Below are 20,435 nucleotides of genomic sequence, written 5' to 3'. Positions count from 1 at the left end.
CCCAACAAATTGATCGATTGACCATTACACAAGAGAGATAACACATTATAATGATCAAATGAATCAATCTAACAAGCCAATTTCATCAAATTAAGCACAATTGAAAAAAATTCCCAAATCGGGTAGTTTCAAGCCCTAGAAATTTAAAATTTTCCCAATTCATCAAATTGATCAAAATAAAACACAAGGATCATGTTAATATCATCCCATAACAAAAACCCAATGATTAATTTAGAAAGAAAGTATCAAAAACACCAAAAACCCCAAATTTTTCATAGGTCCAAAAATATGCCTAAATGGAGGAAAAATGAAAATAAATGGAAAAAGAAGGGTAAAAGGGTCTTTCCAGTGTATGAAGACAAAAACCTTGCAAAAGAATTAGAGGAAAACAACAAAAAATTGATTGGAAGCCTTGACCAATCGAAAAGAGAGGGAAAAGAGTTTTTGAAAAAGTTTGAAAGTGACTGAACACGTGAAAACTCAAGGTTTTAAAAAACTCTATGTGATTTTCGATTGATCAAAAATTAGATTCGATCGATCGAAAATCCCTTCAATTGATCCAGAACCAATCAAGCAGTGATCGAAATGGTCATATTCAAACCAAAATTTTAATCGCATTTTTGATCGGTCGAGAAACAGATTCAATCGATTGAAAATTTGGAAAACACAATTTTTTTTTTAAAAACAGAGTAATTTTATGCAGAAACTCCTCAAAGCATAGTATTTTATGAATAAAATGCATGAGTATAAGATGAAATACTCTTCAAAAACACCTGTTTTGAACCCAGATTTCTCAAAAATAAGATTTTCAATCAATTATCCTTAAATTCTCAAACAGCAAACATGTTTTGCATAAAACTCAAGGAATTTTCAAACTTAGTTGGCCAAACCAAAATCACACACAATAACATGTACAAAGTTTAGCGAAGAGTAACTTGTGTAGTGTGTGAAACTAGCAAAAACTTGAAATACATGTGAGGTGATATGTAAATAGAAATCAATCACAATTTCTACAAAATTCATTACATAAGATTAAAAGAGACTATCACCTAAAGAATTACATCATATAACTCTCACATCTCCTAGAATAAAAGCTTACAATCATGTAAGTTTCTTGATTTGCCTCATAATATACACACCAATTTTATTTGATTAGAAACTTATTAAAATATCAAGGATAATGTACACACCAATTTTAAACCGAGGCTACACCTTATGTTCTTTTTATGCATGTGCTACACTTTCTCGAGCACAAAATCTTACGATATGCACTAAGGTGTTCATGATTGGCTAGTAAACAGTGGTGAGATGGTTATTTATGCCTTTCTCAATAAGTTTAAGTCCGACAATCAAAGGCATGTGACTTCAATATCAAGATCATGTGATCAAAAACTATAAACATCTTCCCACACAACATGCACTACAAAGCTCAGACTAGTAAAGTGCAATAAATAAGTTTATCAAAACTAAACAAGGTACATACACATGTTATGTAAAAATAAATTGGCCAACCTTGATTTCAAATCCAAGACAAATAATGCAAAACACATTTTGCTTCCCTTTTCCTTCCTTTTTTTTTTTTTTTGGTTTTTTTTTTTTTTTTTTTAATTTTTAAAAAGAAGTAACAAAAACAACCTAGAATGAAATGCATGAATGTTATGCAATGCAAATCCTAGAAAAGCAAAGAAAACAAAAGCAACAAAGAAGAATGGTTACAAAGAGTAAAGGGATGAAGCACAAGGACCATGAAAGCCAAAGAAGATCAAGGACACAGAATCACACCATTTACTTGACGAAGTGTCTCAAACTTACTTCTATCAAGCGGTTTGGTGAAAATTTCAACATTCTAACGTTCAATAAGGATATACTCAAGAGACACAATCTTTCTTTCAACAACATCCCTAATAAAATGATATATAATCTCTATGTGCTTACTCTTAGAGTGTTGAACAGGGTTCTTAGAGATATTAATAGCACTACAATTATCACAATAAACAACCATGGTGTCCTGTGATATCCCATAATCACTCAAAAGCTTTTTCATCCAAAGAAGTTGTGAACAACAACTTCCAGTAGCAATATATTATGCCTCTGCAGTAAACAAAGACACAAAATTTTGTTTTTTACTCATCCAAGCAACAAAATTGGCTCATACAAAAAAACACCCACTAGTGGTGCTTTTTCTATCATCGGCATTGCCGGCCCAATCAGAATCAGAAAATCCAGTAAGAGACAGATTAGACTCTTTGCTATAAAACAATCCATAATTACAAGTTCCACCAACATATTTTATGATTCTTTTAACAGCATTCAAATGTGAAACTTTAGGATTATATTGAAATCTAGAACATACACCAACACTAAAAGCAATATCAAGCTGACTTGCAGTCAAATACAAAAGACATCCAATCGTGCTTCTATATAATGTAACATCAACAGACTCACCTGATAGACCATTGGTTAATTTTGCATTTGCAACCATTAGTGTTCTAGTATGTGTAGCCTTGTCAAATCCGAATATCTTGACTAGATTTCTAGCATACTTTGCTTGGTTGATGTAGATTCCAGAGTCCGTTTGTTTCACCTGCAATCCCAAGAAACAAGTTAGTTCACTAACCATACTCATTTCAAACATTGTCTTCATTTCATCTACAAAAGATTGAGCAAAAGAATCATTAATAGCACCAAAAATAATATCATCAACATAAATTTGAGCTACAACAAAATAATTCTTATCTTTTCTTATGAAGAGAGTAGTATCTACAAATCCCCTTTTGAATCCATGCTTAGTGAGATATGCAGTCAATCTATCATACCAAGCCCTGGGAGCTTGTTTCAAACCATAGAGGGCTCTCTTCAACTTGTAGACATCATCCGATCTGTAAAGATCAACGAAACCCTTTGGTTGTTCAACATATACCTCTTCTTGTAACATTCCATTCAAGAAAGCACTTTTGACATCCATTTAATACAACTTGAAATTCAGATGACTTGCTATGGCCAAAAGTATACTAATGGATTCCAGTCTTGCTACCGGTGCAAAGGTCTCATCAAAATCAATCCCTTCCACTTGTGTGTACCCTTGAGTAACAAGTCTTGATTTATTTCTAATAATTGTACCATGTTCATCTGACTTATTCTTAAAAATCCACTTAATTCCAATCACATTTACTCCCTTTGGTCAAGGAACTAATTCCCACACATCATTCTGAACAAATTGGTGAAGTTCTTCATGCATGGAATTAACCCAATCAGCATCTTGAAGTGCTTCATCCACCTTTCGGTTCAAATTGGAATAGATAGCATGAGTGAGTAATTACATTCAAGGCTTCTAATCTCAATCTCATGTTATCATTTAGACTACCCAATATATTTGTGGCAGGGTGATTCAACTTAACTCTAGAAGATGGACCTTTGACCAGAGATGTGGAGGTACCTTTCTGTTCTGATGGAGGACTAAGCTCACTTTGTTCTTGTTGAGTTTCATGAACCGGTGCAGATGGTTCTGAACTTGATCATACTGAAACTGTATCATTCAACAACAGCGGCTCTTCCTCACTATGCTTCCCCACATAATCAGCAGGAAGTGAATCATCAACTTCCATGATCATTTCTTGAACTGGAGAACTGTTTTCTAAATGACTTTCAAAACTTAGTTCATCAAATCACAACATTTTGGAAGATTCCATGACTGTTTTGGTTCTTAGATTGTACATTCTATATGCTCTACTAGTGGAGGAGTATCTTAGAAAATATCCCTTGTCACTCTTTACATCAAACTTTTCTAAGTTCTCTCTATCACGTAGAATGTAGCAGTCACTGCCAAATATCCGGAAATATTTGACAACAGGCTTCTTTCCTCTCCAGAGTTCATAGGGAGTTTGCTTGGAGTCAGGTCTGAAATACACTCGGTTGAGTGTATGGCAAGCAGTGTTAACTGCTTCTCCCCAGAAGGATTTGGCATCTTTTTATTGTGTATCATGACACGGTGCCATCTCTTGAATAACTCTATTCTTTTGTTCCACTATTCTATTCTGTTGTGATGTCTTGGGTGATGAGAACTCTTGATGCGTGCCTTGATCATTATAGAAGGTAGCCAGCTTTGTATTTTCAAATTCTCTTCCATGATCACTTCTGATTCTGGCTATCACGGTACCTTTCTCAACTTGCAATTTCTTGCATAAATGTATCATCTTCTCAGGAACCTCAGCTTTATCTCTCAAAAGCGTAACCCATGTATATCTAGTAATATCATCTACAACAACTAGAATATACCTCTTTCCACCTAAACTCTGAACTCTAGCAGGACCCATGAGATCAATGTGCAACAACTCAAGAGGTTTGGAAGTTTGAATTTCAGTTACAGACAAATGCTTGAACTTCACTTGTTTACCCATCTGACATGGTCCACATATGCACTTTTCTATCTTATCAAACTTGGGAAAACCAATAACTGCATCACACTTGGAAATCTTCTCTAATTGCTTGTGACTTGCATGTCCCAACCGTTGATGCCATAAGTCAACTTGATTGATTTTTGCACTAAAACACTTGTTGCTTATACTTGGTGTTATACCATAACAATTATTGGCTGTCCTCACACCAATACACATGCAGTTACCTCCTCCATCAAATATCTCACATTCGTACTTAGTGAAGAGAACATTCATTCCATTATCACAAATCTAATTGATGCCGAGTAAGTTAGCCTTCAACCCATCTACATACCAAACATCTTAAAAAACCAACAACCCTTGAATGTCCACAGTTCCGATGCCTCTGATCAAAGATTTGCTTCCATCTCCAAACGTGACTGTCCCAATCTTTCCTTCAAAGAGAGTCTTGAACAAAGCTTTATTACCTATCATATGCCTGGAACAACCACTATCCAAATACCAAAGACAAGAATCTCATGCCTTACCAAGATGCTCAAGGAAAGATTTAACAAAAGCAATAAGAGACAAGAACAACAAGTAGATAAGATGGCATATTAGCAATAAGATCTTCCAAGAATCCATGACAATAGGGGTCAAGGACTAGCTCCTAGATCAAAAGATCTACAACAAAAGAGCTACCTGCTCTGATACTACTAGTTTATTTTTAGACCCCTCAAAACACAACCAGATTAACCTAGTTAATTAGCTAAGTGATTACTTAGTAAAATTATTAGATCTAGGTTAACACAAATATATCATATTATTGTAAAGTGTAGAAAATAAAGAACACAACAATATAATAACTCAAGAAACTCTTGACATCAATCTTGAGATTGGAAACCCCAAGTGTATGTGAAGGCAAACAACTTTAGATCTCACAGAAGATTCACACACACAGCATAAAGAGAAACCCTAAAACGTGGCTAGGGTTTTCCCTTTTATGCTTAAGACAAAACATAAGACCCAACATGTCAAACAAGCTTAGGCTGAGTTGAAAATTCCACAGAAAAAACAATCTGCATGACTTTCAATCGATCGAGTTTAATTCTTGATCGATCGAGCCAGGCAGATTTACACAGTAAATCCTGCAGTAACTCGATTCCAACTTTACATAAAAACACATACATTGAACAAGTCTAAACAAGACTAAAAACATTTTGATCATGGTTTGCTAATATTACAAAATGAAGTTCTAATACATTAGTTCCTAATTCCTTAGAACTTAACAGCTTTTCATATGAATATACTGATCTATAATAGCTATGAGGAAACTATAAATCAGTTAACACATTTTTCATTTTTTTCCCAAGAGCGGATTGGATACTTGCCTCAACGCTTTCTATCAATTTTTATGTCTTCCCACCATTTATTTGTCTTCCAAAGATTAAAGTACTTTTGCAAATCAAGACATCAGTGAATAAAATCTAACTTACACCTCTCTCCATCAAAGAATGGAATTTTATTATATTTAGGAGTGTGTCTTTGAATATATTGATCAGTGTTATTGTTAAATGTTTTCCTAGAAAGAAGAGTAGCAATCAATTGCCAGATTTCACACATATCTTGCCGACTCTCTTCACGAAATTCATGAAACTCAACCTTAGTGAGGACTGCGTCTTCAACTTCTTCATTGTCATTATGGTGGTTACTATCACACTGGGTAGCCATCAGACCAAGGTAATTCAAGGCCCTAATACCTACTAATAAAGTGTTAACATGGAAAGAGTGAGGTAGTGGAAGTAGGGCGTTGGACAGTGGGAGTAAAAACAATTTTTTTTTTTTATTGATTGTAATGTTGTATTGAATTCTTAACAGCGTAATTATTTTAATGAATTACAAATAAGGAGGGACTCAGGATTTCAAGCTAGAGGGGACTAGAGTATAAGTAAAAAATAAAAAAATAAAAAAATAAACTTCAATAGGCATCCATATAGTGTTAACAAATTATAAATACATAAATTCATTTTTTCTTAATACATTAAAATGCAATTATCTACCAACAAATAAAAATATACAAAATATTTTTTTATTTATTTAATACTAGGCTAGCTATGATTTTTTTTTTTTTTTGAAGTTACTTTATCTATTTTTCCACTTCACTTTACAATACACCCAACACTTCATTTAAAATTAATAATAAATAACTCATTAAAATAAAAAAAAAAGGAAGAGAGAGAATTTGAGTTTTATAATTGAAGGAAAAGAGATAATCTTAATAAAATACTTGCTACAATCAATTGGCATTTATACAATTTTATTTTAGTTGCAAAAAACTTAGTTTTAGCTTCTCCAATAACACATGGTTTTTTGGTGGTAAAAAAGTTACTTTTGCTAAAATACAATCACCATTGTGAATGTTTTTATTATTTCTTTTAAGTTTTTAGGTTGGACAGTTACTAGTTGAGCTAGGCTAGTGAGGCTGATTGTTTTTGTTAAGAAAGGTCTAACTACAAAAATGAAAAATATAATAAATAAAAAATATTTTTGGGCCAAGGGGCCCGAACCTCCTTGGGTCTGTCCTTGATTACAAAAACTAATAAATAGTCAAAGTTGAGTTGAATCGTTCAATAAAAGAATTGAAAAGCATAAAGACAAAATAAATGATAAATTAAAGTTCACTTCGCAATAATATATAATTAATTTTAGAAACAATAATTAATAATTTTATTATAGTAAGAGACAATAGATGATTTCCAATATTTAATCTTCACAATAATAATTAATATTGTCATTATATTAGAAATAATATGTCCAATGAATTTATAATTTATCATTTATTTTCTTGCTATTTGTTGATGCCTACTTTGGTAAAAAAGCCCAATAACAAGAAGAAGTCCAACAATATAGAAGGGGTGAAGGAAAAAGAATTAGCAAAATAAGAAAAAATCAATAAGCCCGAATGGCAGGAATAATGGTTTGCATGCCTATAAAATAGTAAAAAAAAATACCCCAAAGAAAGCAAACGGGCCTAAGGGAGCCTAGAGAAGGAAGTAGTAAGCTCATGGGAATCATAAGAAATGGAAAGCAAGCAAAAATGGGCCAAAGGAACCCAAAGAAAGGAATTAGTAAATGGGGTTGGTGCAAAGGCCAACAAATCCCGAAAGTAAAGGATATGGTAATTAAGCCGAGGAAGCTCGAAAGATTTAGCAAAAACTACTAGGAATGTAAGAAAGGAATGGGCCAAGGATGCCCAAAGGAATGAAGCAGGCCAAGGATACCCAAAAGAAAAAAATGGGCTAAAGAAGCCCAAGACGGTATGAGAATTAACCCAGCAAAAATACTGGGCAACGTGAACTGAGTAAAGGAAAAGTACTTGGCAGGCCCAAAGGAGGCCCAGCAAGCACAAGTTAAGTGATAATATGGTAGAAGCAATGGAGTGACGTGGCAGGAATACTAGTCAACCCACAAACCAGAAGTAAAAGTAGACAAGGGCTGAATTAAGGAAGAAAAGGCTCATACCCAAGTAGTGCCTAACTCAGGGAAGAATCAAGATGTAAAGAATGAAGACCCAATGACTCATCCACGCCACAAAGAGTTAAAAATAAGCGGCAGAACGTGCAGGAAGACTAGACAAACCCACAGGTAATGGCAAACGCATGAACAGCAGACAAGCCGTGGACTCACATGAAAGTAGAGCACACACAAGGCTTAGACACCACCCACTTGTACCCAGCCAATACAGGGGCGATGGGCTATGAGTCAAAGGTAAGAGAATGTATGGTTTAGTGGTGGGGAGAAGGGGGAAGTCTATTCTAGGATTCCTGCTCAAGCTCTTTGAGGAGAAATCTCCTGCTGGGATGATATATCACCCAAAAGAGGAGAAGCTGAGCTAGAATCACTAGGTGCATGCCATAAGAGTTAGTAAAAGAAAATACCCAACCCTTATCCGGATAGGAGTGCTACGGAAAGTAAGAAAATAAAACAAAACTCTATTTGTCTGGCAATGGAATGTGGCGCAACCAACATAGGGTAGTGGTGGTGGCTGAGCAACCAGTAGACAAGTGGGTGGCCCAGGAAGGACAGCCACAACAAACCAAAAGTAGTTAAGGGGTAAAATGGTAAGTCTAATCACAACAAGCAGTATAAAAAGGCCTTAGCCATGCACAGTAAACAACAACGAAGAACAAGGGAAAAACAACAAGAAACATAGAAAGAAGAGAGAAATAGAAAGCAAAAGAAAAAAAAAGAGGATGAGCAAAAAAAAAAAAAAAAAAAAAAAGAGAAAAGAGGAAGTGAAGTGAGAAAACAAAGAGGTGTGATAGGGCATGCACCAAAAGGCTACTCCCTTCTCTCCCTCTCAATAGCCTACTCCCTAGCAAGTTAAAGGATTTGAGATTAAGTCACTTAGGACCATTCTTTCAAAGTAGGCAATTTCTATGGAAGATTTCCCTATGAGATTGCCCACATTGGAGATTGGTTCCCTTCTTAGACTCAAATCTGTTAAGAAGCCAAAGTCAGTAGACTAATCCCCTTTCCCTCTTTTATCATGGTTGTTTAAGCATTGACATTTCATTGTTGCTAATTTATTTTTGCCATACTCATATTATCATGTCTTCCTATTGCAAGGTTGTTTAAATGTTATCTTTGATTGACAGCAAACACTTTAGTTAGAATGCCTCTTTCTTTTCTTTTTCTTTTTATCATATTATATTATGTCCCTCCTGCCATAAATTTTCTACGATAGCATCCTCTGCCATGGGCACGTGGTCAAAGATCTAAGTAAAGGGGTCCTAGCTTGCACACATGCTGGTTTAAGGTGGGTTTTAATTAAGCCAGTCCCGACTCTCCAAACCCAGAACTATTGGACCGCAGTCCAGCAGGAACAACCCAGCCTAGAGTACAAAAAGGCCCACCACACTATCACTATGGCTAAATTTCTAATAAGGAAATCACATGTATTAAGATTCTTCTCCTCCCAATGATTCATCTTCTTAAAGAACTTGATCTTCTTTCATATCATGGGTTATGAGAAAATATCTCATCCTATCATCCTAATGGTCAAGATGAAGAAAATATTATTTTTAAAAAGGTCCTTATTAACCCTTCAACACGAATTTGAATGATCCCCCTAAAGAAAAATAAAATCATGGAGCCACCACCGGCTCAAACAATAATAAATGAATATATATATATATATATATATATATATATATTCAATAAAAATCTCATTCAAAAATAAATAAAAACCCCTACTCCTTTGGATTCATAACTCGTTCAAACCATTACATAAAATATTTTATAATTTCATTTTTCCTTAAAAAAATGGTATAAAAAGAGATAATGTGGCCATGAATTCTTCTCAACAGCACCCATAACTTTGCTCCCCTCAAATTTGCAATAGTTGTAACTCTGCTCTTCTTAATAGCTTAGCTCGCAATCATAACATGTATTATCTAATGCTCTCTCTCTCTCTCTCTCTCTCTCTCTATATATATATATATATATATATATATATTCCCTCTTATCTACCATCATTACTCGCTTTCTTACTCTCATCTCAACATATGCAGTTCTTACTTTATCTCTCATCAAGTCATTTTTGCATTTTAATTGTGTTAGTAAAAAGAATTGTAAAAGTTCATATATTTTGATTTTTTTTTTTTTTTTCCTTTTGATATCAATATAATCAAGTTCATTTTTTATTAAATTTTATATAATTTATTTTTTTTTAATGACGATCTTAAAAAAATTCCTGGAGCCCTACTACTCTCAATCATTACCCATTAATTTGTAGTTCTTATATATTTATAAATCTCCTCAAGTATTCACAATTGAGAAAGTTAGATATATCCTATACCATTGTTTATGTTATACTCAGTCTTCCTTAAGCACCGCTTAGCTATTTTTTGCGGCTATATTATATAACACATTTTGTTATGAGCTAATCAATATATATCTCTTCTTTGCACTTAGACCACATCGTGAAAACGATATTCTGTTTTTCCCCTTTCTTTACTTTGTAACTTGGGAAAATGCACATTTATTGTACTCCTTTCAGTAGAATTATCCCCAAACAAGCATAAAAATTGCAACATATACGATTTAGGAAAACAAATTATTAATCACTAAACCGTTGGTACTACATTCATCAAATTAAAAAGCCATATTCATCATATATCATTATACATAGAACAATTCTCTCCTCCACGAGGAAAACGTAGCCAAACTTAGACATAGTACATGCACGCATGAACATAGAAATTTATTCATTTTTAATAAGGATAAATTACATTTTTTTTCATTCTCATTTATAAGACCATTTTCAATATCCCTCCTAAACTTAAATTTGAGAGTTGAATGCTCAAATTTAAATTTAGAAAAGACATTAGGACTGACCTCACAGTTTAGAGTCGTGAGAAAATGTAAAAGTTACCCATTTTATTACATAAGAAGTGAGATACCGATGAGTGCCTCCAGCTCTCATTGACGTACTTTACTTTTGATGTTCATAATGATGTTTTGCATCAGGACCTCCTGGAATCTGCCGATCTGTGGTAGGATCTTCATTTTTGATATCACAGTTAAGGAGTTCCTTATTAGCACCTTTGACCAATGCTGGGATTGACCTGGATTGATTGCTTCCATCTATGTTTGGATTAAGAGAGCAAGTTTCGGACCTCAAAAACAAAAGAAATAGCAGTGTAAGGCACATGCAAAATCTCAACCTATCCATTTTTACCATTTTTAATCTCTAGGTTTCGAAATTGCTAGGCTAGCTTGTAGTTGTAGATACTCAACCTGCACGGTGTTATATATGTATATACTGATACCATTCTTATATTAATTAATTCAAGTGGAAAAAATGGAACTTCCAATACACAATTGACTAAACTCGATTTTGTACGAAACTGAGACCACTATATATGCACCAGTCACATAAAATACAAATAGTGACCTAGTGACCAGTTAGGATGCAACACTAATGTGCAGGACGGAGGCATATATTGACTACCCCACCACCCCCCCACCCCCTCCCCCCCAAAAAAAAAAAAATTATTAAAAAATATAGCGTGTCTATATATATATATACACACACAAAAATTTTAGCAATTTTGTTCAATAAAATTACGTTTTTCCCCTATATCAATATCATTGATTCTTTTTAAAGTAATGTTACAGGCATAAACTTATCTATAACATTATTACAAACTGTTATGTACAAATTTTTATTGGTTCGCATTTGAGCCTATTACTTACATCATTTTTTTACGTGTCAATTACCTCTCACCATATTAGCAATTTGTAAAAAAGTTTGTAATTCTAAAATTTTCCTCATTTAAAGGCCATTAAAAAAATTTATAGATTTAAAATCTAAAACAAAATATTCATGCCCAAAAAAATTAGCGAAATAACAAAAATTATTAATAGTAAAGGTAAAAAAATTTGAGCCTAATTAATCAATTTTACTCAAAACAAACAACTAGCCCTTTAAAAAGTTTTAAACAAAATAATTGTCTTTACCTAGCAGAAGACACACGCATCAAAAACTCAAAAAATAAAAATAAAAACCTCAATAGCTAAGAAGCAGCAAAGCCAACGGTCAGAGCCACCCCCCATAACTTCTAGTTTTGACTTCGTCCCTACTAATGTGATTCCATTATACTCAGCATGCGTTTGCCTAGCAATTAAGTTGTATTTTACGTTTTTTGGGGGGTCTCACGACATTGTTTATGGACCACCAAACCCATGAAAAACGCAGTAATCACTCACTGCTGCAGTGTTTTGTGTTTTAAAAATTATTTTGTTACAGTATTTTCAGCAATAAGTTTTCAGTTTTTAACAAAATAAGCGGTATCCAAACAGACCCTAAAAATTCAGCAATATATTCCTAGAACATTTTAAGCCAATGAAAATTCTCTTAAATATGCTTCCCTTTAGTCTATTTAAGTTTAGCTTCGGCGCTTATTGGCTTCAGCGATCTTCAAAATCTAATGTTGCTCACAAGATTGGCAAACCAGCAGTGCCCAGTGCCCTCCTACATTTATCACAAAGTTCTTAATCTATGCATTTCCCCATATGTTTTTTAAGCTGAACTTTTTTGTTTCACAGTTGCCACCAAAAGTGAAATGAATGCCATGAAATTTGGTGGTACAAAATTAATACTAATGGTGATAAGAACCAAAGAGCACTCTGCTGACTGTAATGGAATAAATCAAGTAAGGGTTTCCAACATTAGTTTGAGTTCGCCCTCAGAATTCACAAGTCTCCAAGATCATTGTCTGTAAATCAACCAAGAATTTGTGCTCACAAAAACATGTGAAAATTAGTATTTTAGACACACATGGGAACATAAAGGAAACTGACACAATTGTAGAATTCTAACACCACCTTGATGGATCCACCTATAATCGAAAGTAGGGTTAAGTCACTTGCTATAGCCCAAAGCCTCCATTTAAAAAGGCCCCAAAATTGTAGCTTAATAAAAGATTCACTTAAGAGAAAATAATTTAAGGAAGAAAAAAATCAGCATAGGTTCCTTGCTCTTTCTCACACCCTCGAGAAAGCCCCTAAAATTGTGTGCCAATTCTAAATTGTTTCACCAAAAAAAAAAAAAATAAATAAATGTTGGAGTGTGTTTAATCATCATTGATGACCCATCTTTCTTAACAAGTTGGGCTTTGTTTGGTTCCTCAACGTTTTGTTCTCAATTTTCATTTTCAAAACTTAGTTCTCGTAACTCATTTTCACAACTCAAAAAGCCACTCACATTTGCTTGGCATCAATTTTTGGTCTCGCATGTTTTTTCCCCTATTATCTTCCAATTAAAAATTCACCGCCACACCAATATCATCTATCATAGCAGGAATATAAAACCACACCCACACCAACCGAAAAACAACTCCACCCCTACTCTACAACCTACTTGATTACGGGATTGAAATGCATGCAATAGGAGGAGAGCATGAAAAGGCAAAAAGTTGGAGGTGAATTTTTCCCTCTTTAAAGTCCAGGAAATTAGCATCACCTACTGTCGAAGCCCAATGTTTTAACCACAAAAATTGAGCTTCTTCATCACTTTGGCATAATCTACAAGGACAACGAAGCAAATTCAACAACAGCTAATAACGCATCACCACCAATAGCTAACCCAGAACCCCCCACCACCATCAACAACACCAACAGCCACACAACTAAAAAAAAAAAAAAAAAAACCCATCATCTAGTGTGACCACCAACATAGCAAGCTAGCGATCTAGCATGAGAGAGAGAGAGAGATTGAAGTAAAAAGGAAAAAAAGAGTCATTGGGCCCAATTAAAGGCACGTGTTGTGTGGGTTCTCCTTATGTCCATTTTATTATGAAAATGTTACTTAAGTCGGTTCTCAAATTTTTGAAAACTCCAAAATCTTATTCTCATTTTTTGTTCTCATAATCTCATTCTCACTCTTTTGGGTGAAGAGTTCCGAGGAAACTAGGAACAAAAATTGAAACCAAACAAACATTGAGGTGGTGGGAAAATGTTACTTAAGTCGGTTCTCAAATTTTTGAAAACTCCAAAATCTTATTCTCATTTTTTGTTCTCATAATCTCATTCTCACTCTTTTGGGTGAAGAGTTCCGAGGAAACTAGGAACAAAAATTGAAACCAAACAAACATTGAGGTGGTGGGACCCACATAAAACAAGAAATGAAAACTAAAAAACAAGGTGATTTCAATGAAACCAAAAACACTCTTATAAAGTTTCAAATTATATATATATATATATATATATTGATTGTATGACATGCTTCGTTTTTGCATACAAATTGTTTTCAGAATGTGACCGCTATCAACTTGTATGAATGTTGTAATAAATTGCACGCTCTGAGATTTAACATTTCTGAACTTGCAGTCTTGTACACGAGAAAACAAATTATGTGGTTGCTTGAAATTGCTATCAAGTAATTACAAACCAACTGGACCTCAGCTTGCTTCTGTTCACTCCCATGCCATTTTTGTTCAATTTTTACATTTCAGGGAGAATTGAACTTGGATCAAATTGTTCCCAAGCACAAGGCAAAACATGTGGCAAACCCACCAAAAAACAAGAGAGAGACAAAGAATAGGTACCTTGTAAGCATTCAAATCATGGTTATTATCTATTGGGCAGTATTTATTACACACTGCTCTATTACACAAAAAATACACACAATTCAGTTTTTGAACTGAAAACGTGTCTTGAAGTCATGATTTCAATTCAAAATTTTTAAAACTCAAATCTTGACTTCAAAACACAATTTCAGTTCAAGAAATAATTTGTGTACAGTGTGTGCAACAATGTGTTTACTAACAATTAGCCTTATTTATTTATCAGAAATGATATTGCTCATGCATGAGCTGACAAGAAATCAGCTTGAGAATATTTGCAAGTAGGCAGTTCAAATGATAAATCCAATTCAACCTATGAAGCATCACACGTGAGTGTCTAACCGTGCCGTCACCACTTAGCCATGATGAAAGAGAACATCTAGCCTTTCCCTGAAATTAACACAAGAATACAAACTCGTCTACTTTAATTTAGCTATACAAAAATAAAAATGTGCAATCCGGTGGATAAGAAAATTAGGCTAAGTCAGCCAGAAAATGCCTTACACATACCTTAATATGAAAACTGTTGCTGCCACTCACTAATCATGCTGGAAGCTCCTTGGACATCAGTTGGGAAGCGAAACTCTGAATCTTACGGATGTTCTCAATCATGAAGGAATTTCCAACACAATAAAAACCGAACAAAGAAAAAAAGAACTTAACATCAGAGAAAGTAAGGATATCTTCTCGTCATAGATGGGATGGTTAAGCATCAGCAAATTGTTATTGTTGACAATAGCTCGAACTAATATTTCTTTGGCTTCCTCATGCTTCTTTCTCAGCATGTTGCAAATCTGCAAGATAGAAAACTTAAGGACAAATTAAAAATAAAAATAAACCTAATTAAATACTAGGACCTAAAAATAAACTACATACGACTAGAAAAATTAAATTAAATATTTATTTAAGTCTCCTGCATCAGTTGCAAGTTTTGGGCTGATTACATCCTCCTTGTAAAGCGATCTAGCATGAGAGAGAGAGAGAGATTGAAGTAAAAAGGAAGAAAAGAGTCATTGGGCTCAATTAAAGGCACGTGTTGTGTGGGTTCTCCTTATGTCCATTTTATTATGAAAATGTTACTTAAGTCGGTTCTCAAATTTTTGAAAACTCCAAAATCTTATTCTCATTTTTTGTTCTCATAATCTCATTCTCACTCTTTTGGGTGAAGAGTTCCGAGGAAACTAGGAACAAAAATTGAAACCAAACAAACATTGAGGTGGTGGGACCCACATAAAACAAGAAATGAAAACTAAAAAACAAGGTGATTTCAATGAAACCAAAAACACTCTTATAAAGTTTCAAATTATATATATATATATATATATATATATATGATTGTATGACATGCTTCGTTTTTGCATACAAATTGTTTTCAGAATGTGACCGCTATCAACTTGTATGAATGTTGTAATAAATTGCACGCTCTGAGATTTAACATTTCTGAACTTGCAGTCTTGTACACGAGAAAACAAATTATGTGGTTGCTTGAAATTGCTATCAAGTAATTACAAACCAACTGGACCTCAGCTTGCTTCTGTTCACTCCCATGCCATTTTTGTTCAATTTTTACATTTCAGGGAGAATTGAACTTGGATCAAATTGTTCCCAAGCACAAGGCAAAACATGTGGCAAACCCACCAAAAAACAAGAGAGAGACAAAGAATAGGTACCTTGTAAGCATTCAAATCATGGTTATTATCTATTGGGCAGTATTTATTACACACTGCTCTATTACACAAAAAATACACACAATTCAGTTTTTGAACTGAAAACGTGTCTTGAAGTCATGATTTCAATTCAAAATTTTTAAAACTCAAATCTTGACTTCAAAACACAATTTCAGTTCAAGAAATAATTTGTGTACAGTGTGTGCAACAATGTGTTTACTAACAATTAGCCTTATTTATTTATCAGAAATGATATTGCTCATGCATGAGCTGACAAGAAATCAGCTTGAGAATATTTGCAAGTAGGCAGTTCAAATGATAAATCCAATTCAACCTATGAAGCATCACACGTGAGTGTCTAACCGTGCCGTCACCACTTAGCCATGATGAAAGAGAACATCTAGCCTTTCCCTGAAATTAACACAAGAATACAAACTCGTCTACTTTAATTTAGCTATACAAAAATAAAAATGTGCAATCCGGTGGATAAGAAAATTAGGCTAAGTCAGCCAGAAAATGCCTTACACATACCTTAATATGAAAACTGTTGCTGCCACTCACTAATCATGCTGGAAGCTCCTTGGACATCAGTTGGGAAGCGAAACTCTGAATCTTACGGATGTTCTCAATCATGAAGGAATTTCCAACACAATAAAAACCGAACAAAGAAAAAAAGAACTTAACATCAGAGAAAGTAAGGATATCTTCTCGTCATAGATGGGATGGTTAAGCATCAGCAAATTGTTATTGTTGACAATAGCTCGAACTAATATTTCTTTGGCTTCCTCATGCTTCTTTCTCAGCATGTTGCAAATCTGCAAGATAGAAAACTTAAGGACAAATTAAAAATAAAAATAAACCTAATTAAATACTAGGACCTAAAAATAAACTACATACGACTAGAAAAATTAAATTAAATATTTATTTAAGTCTCCTGCATCAGTTGCAAGTTTTGGGCTGATTACATCCTCCTTGTAAAGACAAAGTCCAAACTTTGACCCAGGGAGGGTCATTAGTGCTATGTTGGTTTGAATTGGAAAGAATTTTTTGGTCATTGGGAATCTCAAAGTCAGCATTTCACTAAATGAAGATGTGTTCCTCTACAATTTAACAACTGCAAGTCCTTTTCAAGTTTCGGGTTCACAGTTTCAAAGTCACATACAGGTTTGGGAGACTGTAAAGTTCATGGTTTGATGAGCAACTATTGCGTGAAGCCTATACGAATCACTTAATAGCTAATAAATAAATCCTAGTTTACTCACATCGTCAAGTTCCTTCGTATATGCCTCAGCCTTCTCATCATTTCCATCATTCTCCATAACTAAAGGAATTTCCAAGTCCATCATGTTCACCTCTCGAGCACATTCAAGTCCAGAGGTCCGTTGGTCTGTAAAGACATGCTTGGCACCACTCTCTGCCTGAATCCCATGAATGCAAACCTGGAGCACATGTAAAGGAAAGTGAAGCAACTTATGTTCACCTAATAAGGCTTCAACCATCTATATGTTTTCATATAAAGTTCAGCAGTTAGGGTTGATAAATAAACCAACGAACTCTATAGATATCTACCTGTTCTCCAAGGACACTTTCCAAAGGTAATTTTGAATTGCTGCAGGTGATTTTTGATAAAGCAAATGTTATTCCAGTAAGTTTAGAACATATTATTGTCAATAGAACAATCATACCTGCTTTCACTAGGTGATGCAGAGAGGCGTTTTAGAGGCTTTAAGTACACTGAATCTGCATTTGATGCCTGCAAAGTAGCTTCCTATCAATATTGGTGATGGGAAATCATGATAATTTTCTTATAGCTTACTGAAGCTTCATATGAGTTACATTATTGTTGTGATATCATTTTCAAGAGATCTTTATGAATAACAAGGAGTGGCTTAATAATATAAAACCTCAAATGTTTTCCTTTTCAAGGATGGGCTCTGAGACATTTGTTTCTCAGTACTGTCAACACAACGCTCAGTCTTCAATGCTATATTTCCCTGTACTTTCATTTTTTTCTCTGACTTTTCCAAGGAGTTAATTTCTCTCCGACTTATAGAACTTGATAGAACTTTGTTCCTCTGTAATCCTACATTGAAGACATACATCATTTAAAGACTAGTAAACTATTTTCAGATAGTAAGGCAGCCATTAAAGAAGACTTATACCTATATGGGAATAATACCTTGAAGTTTTAATGCTAGAGAGATCAGGTGTCCTCTTGCCAGCTTTTATGGAACAAAGTTTATTCCTTTCAGCCGAAACGTTCTTCAAGTGCCGCAAAGACTCCATGCTCGAAAGCACAAGTTTAGAAGTCACGCTTGTCCGGGCACCACATTCAGTTATCTTACCAGTTAGGCTGGAAAGATTCACAAAATTCTCTCTACAATATAATATTTCCCTATAAGGTCTTATGAAAAGATTACAAACCAGAATATATGTCTGAGAGAACTTACTACAGTAGCGCTATCATAAAGAGATTAGGAGACTAAGCAGTCATGTTCAAAACAGAAGATTAAAATCCAAAAAATAAAAACAATCAATGGTAACAAGGCTTTTCAAAGAACTTTATCTGTTGAATATAGTGAGGAGTGACTGAAGTATAATTAGCACATGTCCCAAAAAACAGGGTAACTTTTTGAAAAATCATTATCTAAAATCAACTAAATGAGGAAACTTATATTGAACATAGATTCCTTCAAAAAAAATGAATACCTTGCCTACACCACGTATCTGCCTTCTCCGGTTTGAGCTAGCCGGTTCATTTGAGGTGATGCATACTACTCAAACCACAACCTATGGAGAATTTCTGGACTAATATATGATGTGTTATGTGGAGCCTAGTTTGTGTTTGATTTGGATTATGACTTGATCCGATATAAAAGCGAGACATTATTTTTTAGCCCATTGGAAATCCTTTGTGTAGGATATAAATACCATTGTTTCAAATTAAGGTTGGTTGTGTTGTTTGAAAAAGAAAAGCTATACTGCTGCATCTTGTATTTTTCCCTGTAATTAGTAAATCACTGTAACTTCGTAGATGTGGGCAAATTATTGAACCACGTAATTTCTTATAGTGTGTGATTGCATTGTCTGTGTATTATTTTTCTATCTATTTTTGCCTCTCACAGATTTAGGGTTGGGGTTTAAGTGAGAGCAATGGTTGAGATGTGGGCAAATTATTGAACCACGTAATTTCTTATAGTGTGTGATTGCATTGTCTGTGTATTATTTTTCTATCTATTTTTGCCTCTCACAGATTTAGGGTTGGGGTTTAAGTGAGAGCAATGGTTGAGGAAACAAGAAAAGATACAGTTCTATGACACTGACTTTGGATTCTAGAGGATGCAGTTCAAGGGTTACCTATATGGGAAGAAGTTACATGAATCTTTTTTGGGTGGGCAACCAGAAGGCATGGATGATAATGATCGAAAACTAGTACTTCTTGACAGACTGGGGGTTATTCGATTAACAATATCTAGATCGATTATACATAATGTTGTAAAGGATAAGACCACAATTGGTTTGATGGCAGCCGTATTTGATATGTAAGAAAAGTCTTCGGCAAACAACAAGATGCATCTAAATGCCTTACAATTTTTTTGTATCGTTTGATTGCCTTGTGTATGTTTTTTCTTTTTTCTTTTTTACCTATCTTTGTATCTCAAATATTTACGAATTCATGTATATTACCAACAAAATGTTACTGGTTATTATAGATAAACTAGTGAAAATAAATAAATAAATTATATTAATTCTCTGACCTTGATGCTACGGTTCTAGTTCTACCACTCTTCATTACCCTTTTGTCTATGCTAGGATTGTGTTCTCAATTGAGAATGTTGGATATTATTCTATGCCATCGTTTATGTTGTCTTCAGTCTTCCTTGATCACCAATTAGCGATTTTTTCCGGTTCAATTATATAATACATTTTGACATTTTGTTATGAGCTAATCAAAATCTCTTTCTTTGCACTTAGACCCATCATGAAAGCGATATATTTTCTTCTTTCCCCATTCTTTATTTTTTAAGTTGTAACTTGTGAAAGCAATGCACTTTTAGCATGCTCGTTTCAATAGCATTATCCCCAAATTGGCATAAAAATTGCAACACTTATATTATTTAGGAAAACAAATTATTAATCATAAAACCATACGCGTTACCGCGTTGGTACTACATTCATAATATTAAACAGCCACGTTCACCGTCATTATATATAGAATACTTCTCTCCTCCATGAAGAACTCATAGCCAAACTTCCTGGTCGTA

At 34.2% G+C, this 20,435-nt stretch overlaps 1 protein-coding gene and 1 long non-coding RNA gene across 3 annotated transcripts in view; both read right to left on the bottom strand.

Annotated features, from left to right (window-relative positions):
- Window positions 1-14,469: 14,469 nt before the first annotated feature.
- On the bottom strand, window positions 14,470-15,300 carry LOC115992982. Its single transcript, XR_004092742.1, has 2 exons — window positions 15,014-15,300; window positions 14,470-14,893 (listed from the first exon to the last, which is right to left on the bottom strand). It is a non-coding gene; the product is annotated as an uncharacterized LOC115992982 (long non-coding RNA).
- An 857-nt stretch (window positions 15,301-16,157) lies between these two features.
- The window catches only part of LOC115989040 (uncharacterized protein At4g18490), a 33,205-nt gene continuing 28,927 nt past the window's right edge, over window positions 16,158-20,435 (bottom strand). Inside the window, exons 6-8 of one of the 2 annotated variants that reach the window (XM_031112697.1) lie at window positions 16,875-16,985; window positions 16,702-16,791; window positions 16,158-16,581 (exon numbers count right to left, since the gene is read on the bottom strand). In XM_031112697.1, the coding sequence (XP_030968557.1) occupies window positions 16,735-16,791; window positions 16,875-16,985 (168 nt within the window). In that variant the 3' untranslated portion in view covers window positions 16,158-16,581; window positions 16,702-16,734. Of the gene's footprint in view, window positions 16,582-16,701; window positions 16,986-20,435 lie in introns of those variants that run through there. The other variant, XM_031112696.1, reaches the window with a different exon arrangement.

This window comes from Quercus lobata, chromosome 5, assembly GCF_001633185.2.
Source record: "Quercus lobata isolate SW786 chromosome 5, ValleyOak3.0 Primary Assembly, whole genome shotgun sequence".
NCBI classification, from domain to species: Eukaryota; Viridiplantae; Streptophyta; class Magnoliopsida; order Fagales; family Fagaceae; genus Quercus; species Quercus lobata.
This window is presented reverse-complemented; position numbering and strand designations above follow the sequence as displayed.